This window comes from Solenopsis invicta, chromosome 16, assembly GCF_016802725.1.
Source record: "Solenopsis invicta isolate M01_SB chromosome 16, UNIL_Sinv_3.0, whole genome shotgun sequence".
NCBI lineage: Eukaryota > Metazoa > Arthropoda > Insecta > Hymenoptera > Formicidae > Solenopsis > Solenopsis invicta.
In genome coordinates, this window is record NC_052679.1 from 9,366,979 (window position 1) to 9,375,667 (window position 8,689).

General features: G+C 34.0%; 2 protein-coding genes across 6 annotated transcripts; one reads left to right on the forward strand and one right to left on the reverse strand.

The window, feature by feature from the left end:
* The first annotated feature begins 201 nt into the window (after positions 1 to 201).
* LOC113005425 lies at positions 202 to 2,574 on the forward strand. Of its 5 annotated transcripts, none has more exons than XM_039458702.1 (5): positions 202 to 341; positions 1,068 to 1,242; positions 1,345 to 1,577; positions 1,996 to 2,167; positions 2,248 to 2,574. In XM_039458702.1, exons 2-5 carry the CDS (start codon positions 1,122 to 1,124, stop codon positions 2,397 to 2,399), a joined length of 678 nt encoding a protein of 225 aa, XP_039314636.1. In that variant the 5' UTR covers positions 202 to 341; positions 1,068 to 1,121; the 3' UTR covers positions 2,400 to 2,574. The 5 variants fall into 5 exon arrangements, with proteins under 5 accessions (XP_039314636.1, XP_039314638.1, XP_039314634.1 ...); XM_039458704.1 differs by having other exon boundaries at positions 206 to 341; positions 1,087 to 1,242; XM_039458700.1 differs by having other exon boundaries at positions 217 to 341; positions 993 to 1,242.
* Positions 2,366 to 3,771, reverse strand: LOC113006024 (the record flags this gene model as incomplete). The annotated part of the gene is made up of 1 exon (XM_039458705.1): positions 2,366 to 3,771. A coding segment is annotated over one exon (417 nt), but the record flags the coding sequence as incomplete, so codon positions are not given.
* Between the last annotated feature and the right edge of the window lie 4,918 nt (positions 3,772 to 8,689).

Sequence of the window (8,689 nt, forward strand, 5' to 3'; positions counted from 1 at the left end):
AATTTTGTAGTTTACAATTATTAAATTGGTGCAGCTATTCCATCAAATATATTTTTTAAAATGTGAGCGCGTTACACAACATCTCGAGGTCTGTTCTTTTCAATTGAACCTTTTACATGTGCAAAGCTAAAAGAACGGACTTCGAGACCGTTAAGCAAGCGCGCTGAGCCGGCCTACACGCGCGCTATCTCCCTATCATTTGTTTTCCGATGTTAGCGGAATTTTAGTGCAGATTGTTTTACGATACGTAAAGGTGTTGTTGGTGTTGCGTGTGTTGTGTTGCTTCCCATTGTTCCCATTTAGCAAGAACGGTTGTGGCGAAGATAAAGTTGGACAGTCATGTAAGTATTATATTTTTGGCTTTATCTATATGTATATACAATAAAGAAGTTTTTTATATTAACACTCTGTAAACACGACAAAAATGCCCAGTATATTTTTTCCTTTGAAATACTATGAACATCGTGATATACAACAGTTTTTATAACCTTTTTTTTAAAAAGTTAGACTTTCGGTGATATCCTTAAAACGTTGAATTTAGATCGCGCTTGTTCTTTATCACTTTATCAAGCATGCATGCGTGCGTGTACAATACATGCGTACGTGTGCACGCATGCATGCTGCGTATGTGTACGTGTGATATCTACTCAACAAGACTTTTCTTCAAAGAACGTAATATCAACTGATAATGCTAAAGTTAAGAATTTAGCTGTATTTGAAAAAGTTAAATCTAAACTTGATACAAGAAAAGAAAGAAGTGATAACAAACAAAAAAAGTCTTCGTCTCATAGTAATTTTCAAGAGGTTTCAAATTATTTTGAAGAGACCAACGTGGGGCATTTTTCTTCTACAAATATTCCGAAACAAGTTTGCTCTTCTGAGAAATCTATTATAGCAGAGACTTCTCCTTTTAAAATATCAGTAGAAAAGGAAATGCAAGATACAAGAAAGAGGCAAAATAATGTTTCAATCATACAACAATCTTATTCTAGCCAAACTCATCTGCCAACTCATCTGAATTGGCAGATGAGTTTGATGCAGATTCAATACAAACGAAGAAATTCCAGCAAAGATTTGATTCAGAAGGAACTTCTGACATCCCTGATTCTCCCAAAAACTTAATGTCTACGGAGTCATCTAACACAGAATTAAACTCAGATTGTACTACAGAAGTTGTAAGAAAAAGAAAAAAGTACAAAAAAACTTCACTTCCATCTTTAGAAAGACATTCTGTGAATTTAGGTATTATTAACAAAAAAATAATCTTGATTAACTTTTATATCATAAATATTCGATCGAACTATAATTAGTCTTCCTTTCTCTAAAAGTACATTATATTTACAGATTTTGACCAAGATATAAAAACAATTCTAAACAATATATATCTTAGAATGGACGAAATCAGCAGCAAGCTTGATGTATCAATAATAAATCAAACAAAATTAATGACTTTCCTTTTGCCTCATGAGAAAAAAATAAATAGACCCAATAATTTACCTGCCTTACCTCTACAATCTATAAATGATCTTCGAAAATTTGAGAAATACTTGAGAGAGCCAGAAAATATGTCAGCTACGGTAAATTATATTGACATATACATAATGATTATATATACACTCAGTATTTAAAAAAATTGTGTTCTCTTTTCTTATTATACGTTTTAAAATACTTTTAATTTCACAGTATATCCAGCGTCATCGTTCTGTCCCTCAGAAAATTTTCCAAACTGAGAAGTCACTATCTTAAATTTCTACATACAGTTTATGATTAACATAACGACCAATAAGCTATAGTCGTTACATTAATCATGAACTGCGAGTATGTAGAAAGATGGTGACTTCTCAGTTTGGAAAACTTCCCGAGCGACAGAATCGATGACCGTGGGTGTACCTTTTTTGTATTATTTATTCTATTTATGATTATGATCGTAGCTCTTTCTGTATTGTGTTTTTTTCTAAATTATATCCTTAGACCTTTATTCTTATATTTTTATAGATTAAATATATTAGTTTTTATGGAAGTGATCCAGATGAAACAAAAGCAACGATGAATGTGATAAAAAAATTAATGTACAACTGTTTGGCAAAAAACATAAATTTTAAAGGTCTTGATCCCAATTCATCAAAAATTCCTCTTGAACAATGTCATATGTGGGACCTAATTCAAGGTAAATTTTTATATTCTTCTGCACGTTGATTACAGATATTTTTAGAAATAATTCCACGATAATATAAATTTTCATTTCAGGTGCTGTGATGTGTAATAAAAAAGAAAATTGTGACATTAATAAACTGAAGAGAGCATGTCAAAATTGGTTGAAGCAAGCTCCACATCGGAAGCAAGAAATTGCATATATTCCTGTTAAGACTCCTGACGCCTCACCGAGAACTCCGTATTGACGGTAGTAACGTTTCGTCGCGGACAAAATTAGAGCTATAGTAGAAACGTGACAGATTGACGACGAAATGTTGTGTATGTCATTCCATTATTATATATTCCATTGTGAAAATTTGACTTATCTCATATTTACCAAATTTGTAAGAATGGACCGCAAGTAAAGTTTCTTTGAAGTAATATATAAAAGCATATTTCACTCCTTTCAATATCCATGTGTTTTCCTGTTTGAATAGGCATCACTTTACGTACTTTTAATGACTATTTACTGACAGACGGAAAAAGGATAGTCAAGACCCATTTTTACAAGTGTTTTAAAGCGATTTTGTTATTCTATTTTATTCAAATTCTATTTATAAATGCCACGTCGGAAATTTTAGTTCAACTGTGTGTTTTCTTGTCTGAATGGTTTCATTTTATGTGCTTTTTACGACTATTTACTGACTATTGGGCGGAAAAAGATTAGTCAAGATTCATTTTTACAAGTTTTTTAAAGCTGTATATTAATAGAAACGAATGTAAATAAACGTTATTAAAACTACGTTTATACGTCACCATTAATCGAGTTTAATAACATCGGTAGTTATAAAACTGGTTAATTACAAGTATTCATCTGAAGAATGGAATGACTGTAATTGGTCAGTTTCATAACTACGAGTGTTGCTAAACCCAATTAATGATGACGTGTAAACGTAGTAGACGTTTAAATACGCTTATAAGACGTTTCTAAGGCGTCTACATAAATGTCTAATAGTCGTTTAATAAACGTTTATTGAACGTCTTTAAGACGTCTACATAAATGTCAAATAGTTGTTTAATAAACCTTTATTGAACGTCTTTAAGACGTCTAATAGTGGTCTAATTTAGAAGACACAAAAACGTCTAATAGACCAAATTTTAGACGTCTATATCAACTGGTTTTTTAGACGTTGATTTGACGTTTTTTCAACCTGTCATTTCTCACTGGGATAAAGCAAACTGACGTAATTTAGGAGGATATTTCTTGGCTATAGGTAAGAGTTTCTTTTTTCTTATATCACGTTTTACTAATTCTTTCGTACCTTCATTTAAATGTTGCAATATGTCACCTTCATCTTCTGTTATTAGGTTTCGTTTCTGTAATTCCTTTAAGACAGTTTTTAAATCACGAATTTTCTTCTTTGCTTTCTTGTGGATATAATTTATGACATGAAGCTTTCTTTTAAGAGATTTTACTTCTTCTCTATGAATTTTTCGCATTAGAACTTTGGTAGGAGAATTAAAAATCCTATCAGGGGAGATGCTTGTTGAACGATGTACTTGAGAATTTACATTATGCACTGCAGCACATGTTTCATTATTTACAACATCTGTCTCAGGCAACTGACAAGAAATATTTTGTTAGTCATCACATTGTGTATATGTTAAATATATATATATATATATATATATAACATTATTTCTTACATTAACATGTGGGAAAGCATCTATCTTTAATTTTTTAAATGTTATATGTGATTCATAATCTTGTTTTTCAAAATGCGCAGAACACACAGCTGCTTTTTTCGGTGGACACCAATATTTTAAGTTTAATGCTTCAAGCCATTTATTTTTTCTATTAATATCTTTTGGTAATCTAAAAATTACGAATTATTTAAATACCTTATTATTATTATTATTTAAATACGTATAAACATAATTTTTTAATTAAATAATAAATTTCTTGCAAAAATTAACCAATAGATATATTCTAACTTACAAATGAAATGAAAATTTTTCTGTTTCTTTTTCTTTTTCTTGCTGCTCCCAATTTTTTCTATTGCAGTTATTCCGATTACTGCACCCAGATACAATGCAATAACTCATTGTAAAATATTCAAAGAAGCACGAAAGTGTATAATTGAATAATCGCAAAATGCAATGAAGCTGTAAGCAGTTTGAAGTGACAGCTAAGAGCCGAATGATTCCGAACAATTCCGAATCAAACCGATGTGCTGGTGGTCGCCCCTTACCGCTAATCTCAGCGCCACCCCTGTCCTATCTAACAGTATAAGCTCCGTCTACCTTAGTCTATGAATATATCCGCGCAATTTAAATACGAAACAATCATATGTAGTCACACATACTTAAAATGTAGATGCTGTTAAAAAAAATAAATATAAAAATGTAAAAATACTTGAAATTTATTATCTTTAACACAAATTACTGTTTCAATAAACACTGTTGTTATAAACATAAAATACTACAATTTAGCCAAACACATAAGCTCATTCTTATAATTTTCCAAATTTTTTCTAATTCAAGTTTAAAAAATTTGAAATAACAATTATCACAATTTTCATTAATGTACAAAGTCTCAACTTTACCTTCACGTTCTTCTTTTTTTAAGTAGCTTTGAATTTCTCCGATTCACCGATTATTTCCGATTCACGTATAAATGCAAGTATAAATGCGTCCCAGTATCGGAGCCGTAGCTATAATATTGAATCTCAAAATTTGGACCCACTTCTGATTGGTCTAGAGTATCGTCCACTGCGCATCTGGTTACTTGTTTCACCTTTCTTCTTACATCATGAACTATACTATACTCTAACTGGAATGGGCACTAGCCGCCAGAAAACGTGACGAGAGAGAGCCATTTCGAAAGGCCACCTCTCTTTATCAGTACAGTCACGTTAGAAAGTTTTGCAGTACCAGCACATGAGAATAGATAAACGAACGACTTGAGTGACATTGACCTAGTTTACATCGTTAAAACTTTGGTACTCGTATTAAGTTTGGTGCGCACCAATGCTTTAATACAGGCCTAGTTTACACCGAGCACTTGATACGCGTACTAACTCGTAACATTCTATTAAATTATCTTACTTTCGACGATGCATGTATACATGATACATATATTTAATTATCTCGATTTATATTGTACCAGCTTAGTATATTATTCTTTAAATTTATTGTTGAAATTAAGATAATTTAATAGAAAATTACTAGTTAGTACGTGTATCAAGTACTCGGTGTAAACTAGGCTACAGGCTCGTTTACATCGAACGTACTAACGTTTCTTACACGACATTTTTTAATATGTTATCGTTTCAGAGAGACCAACCAAATAAGATTACTTATCATAAGGCCGGTCAATTAAAGTTATATTTAATAGGCCTAATCCGCTACAAAATACGTTTCAGTGTTTACATCGTCATTTGTATCATTTGGTATAGGCCTAGTTTACACCGAGCACTTGATACGCGTACTAACTCGTAACTTTCTATTAAATTATCTTACTTTCGACGATGCATGTATACATGATACATATATTTAATTATCTCGATTTATATTGTACCTGCTTAGTATATTATTCTTTAAATTTATTGCCGAAATTAAGATAATTTAATAGAAAATTACTAGTTAGTACGTGTATCAAGTATTCGATGTAAACTAGGCCATAGTCGTGAGCTAAAAGGTAGCAACACATTTTTTTTGATGGTAGATGGTTTAATGCTTAATTGGTTGGATCCACAGGTAAGAACCAATGATGTTCGCCGTTTAAGTCTACATTTCAAAAACAATCGAAAAAAATGTGTTGCAACCTTTTAGCTCACGACTATACGCGTATTAGTTTGGTACGATACTCTTGCTTGATACGTTCGTACCAATTTGATCCGGCATCGTTTACATCGTGAGTACTAAAAATTTAATACGAATATAATACTTAATACGCGTATCAAGTGTACGATGTAAACTAGGCCATAGCCCTAGTTTACACCGAACACTTAACACGCATACTAATGGCTCTTGCACACCAGCGCGATGACGCGACACGCGATTATCCAATAGGCGTACAATTTTTTGAGAAAGACGTACGCCCATTAGATAAACACGCGTCGCGTATCGCAAATCGCGCTGGTCTGCCAGAGCCATAACAAGTAGAGTCCTATATAAAGAGAGAAGCGACATTGATGTCCGAAGCTCTGGTTGGTAATCTGATTGATACTTGATTGGCTAAGCGAGCAGCCATATTGTGACCACAGCTGTTTGTAGAATGATACGAATGGTGTTTGATGACGTTAGAGCGGTCCCAAAATGGTGGTGGAGGACTCAATTGGATACTGAAGGTTGGGGGGGGGGGGGTTCGATGTCGCTTCTCTCTTTATATAAGACCCTACTAACAAGTAACTTTCTATTAAATTATCTTAATTTCGACAATACGTGTAAATGTATACGTGATATCTATATTTAATTAACTATCTTGATTCATATTGTACCAGCTTAATATACTATTCATTAAATTTATTACCGAAATTAAGATAATTGAATAGAAAGTTACTAAATATTATGCGTATCAAGTATTCGGTGTAAACAAAGCCATACACCCATGGAATTTGAGGCTAAAGTCCCATGGACTGCGGGTGCCGTCACATGGGGCGTAACTTGCGTAGCGTAATTTGCGTATTCTAGTAACTTCTAAAATACGTTACGTCATTTTAAAAGCCTTCTTTCACATGAAGCGTATTTTGCGGAATTTCAAGAAATGCGTATCTAATGCAACCAATTGCTGATTAGAGTTTCTCTTGTACTCTCTAACAGAAATGCTAAACACATTTACGATTGGTTTTTGTAATTTACGCGTCTCGGAAAGTACGCATCATGTAGAACTGATACTCTGCACACTAGTATGTGTGAATCATCTTTGTGCGAATCTAACCTGTGCGGGCATACATTCCTGTTACTTGTAATTTTTTTAAATTTATATATTTAAAACAAAATAAATATATGTTAGGCATTTAAGAAAAAAAAAAGCATTTTACATGCAAGAAATTCAAGCAACACGAACATATCTATTAATGTACAACTATAACCTTAAAATTTTGTATCAACATATTGCAAGAAGGTTGGATATGACAGAATGTTATTACAGAATAGCTATTATAAATAATAAATTTGATATAAAACTGTTTCTTAATTTACCCTGATATCATTATCTATCTTTCAATTTTGTTCTGCTTATTTAAGTAATATATGTATTACCAAAACATGTATTACTACATGTATACAGCGTTTCTCACGCAGAAATTGGATTCGACGTAACGATAATAACGTAAAAAGCGTAAAGTAACTAGGCGGAAGCTAATGTTCCAGTAAAACGATATCATTGGTCGGCGCAAGTTACGCTTACGCAAGTTACGCCCCATGTGACGGCACCCTGATATTTTCCGCGATATTTTTATAAAGTTGATTGGTTACGCGATACGCGTTACGCGAAAAATAGCAATTCATGACACTTCAACCTCAGTTTAGAAAATTTACCCATGGACAGAATCAAATTCCGTGGGTGTACACCCATGGAATTGATTCTGTCCATGGAGAAATTTTTCAAACTATTAGGAGTACAAATTGAAAACCGCCGTTTTCCAGTAGATGGCGCCAGTGGTAAATGCTGGCGCCAAACGTTAGATCAAAAATTTTAAATGTAAGTTTGGGCATCTGGCAACAACTTCTTATCATTGCAGTTGTGAATTTTTATCGGCGTTATATATGTTTTGTGATCGAAAATGTCGAAATTTGTGCCCAATAAGCGGCATTTGCACGAAGTTTTGCTTTTTGCCTTCAATTCGAAAAAATCTGGGGCTGAGGCGCGTCGAATGATTGTAAAAACTTATGGTGAGGCTTCCATTAGTGAAAGAACGTGTCGAGAATGGTTAGGTTAGGTTAGGTTAGATTGCTTCAAAAGTGGTGATTTTGGCGTAGAAGACAAGGAGCGTCCCGGACAGGTGAAAAAGTTTGAAGACGCACAATTGGAAACATTACTGAATGAAGATTCATCTCAAACGCAACAGGAGCTTGCAGATTCATTGGGCGTGACTCAACAAGCTATTTCACATCGTTTGAAAACCATGGGAATGATCCAAAAGCATGGACACTGGGTGCCATACGAATTAAAGCCGAGAGACGTCGAACGGCGTTTTTTCGCGTGCGAACAGCTGCTCCAACGGCAAAAACGGAAGGGTTTTCTGCATCGTATTGTAACCGGCGATGAAAAGTGGATCCATTATGATAATCCAAAGCGAAAAAAATCGTGGGGCTACCGCGGCCATGCATCAACATCGACGGCCAAGCCAAACATCCATGGCTCGAAGCTCATGCTGTGTATTTGGTGGGACCAGCTCGGCGTGATTTATTATGAGCTGTTGCAACCGGGTGAAACCATCACAGGAGCTCGCTACCGAACACAACTAATGCGTTTGAGCCGCGCATTGCAGGAAAAACGGCCACAATATGAGCAAAGACACGAAAAAGTGATGTTGCTGCACGACAACGC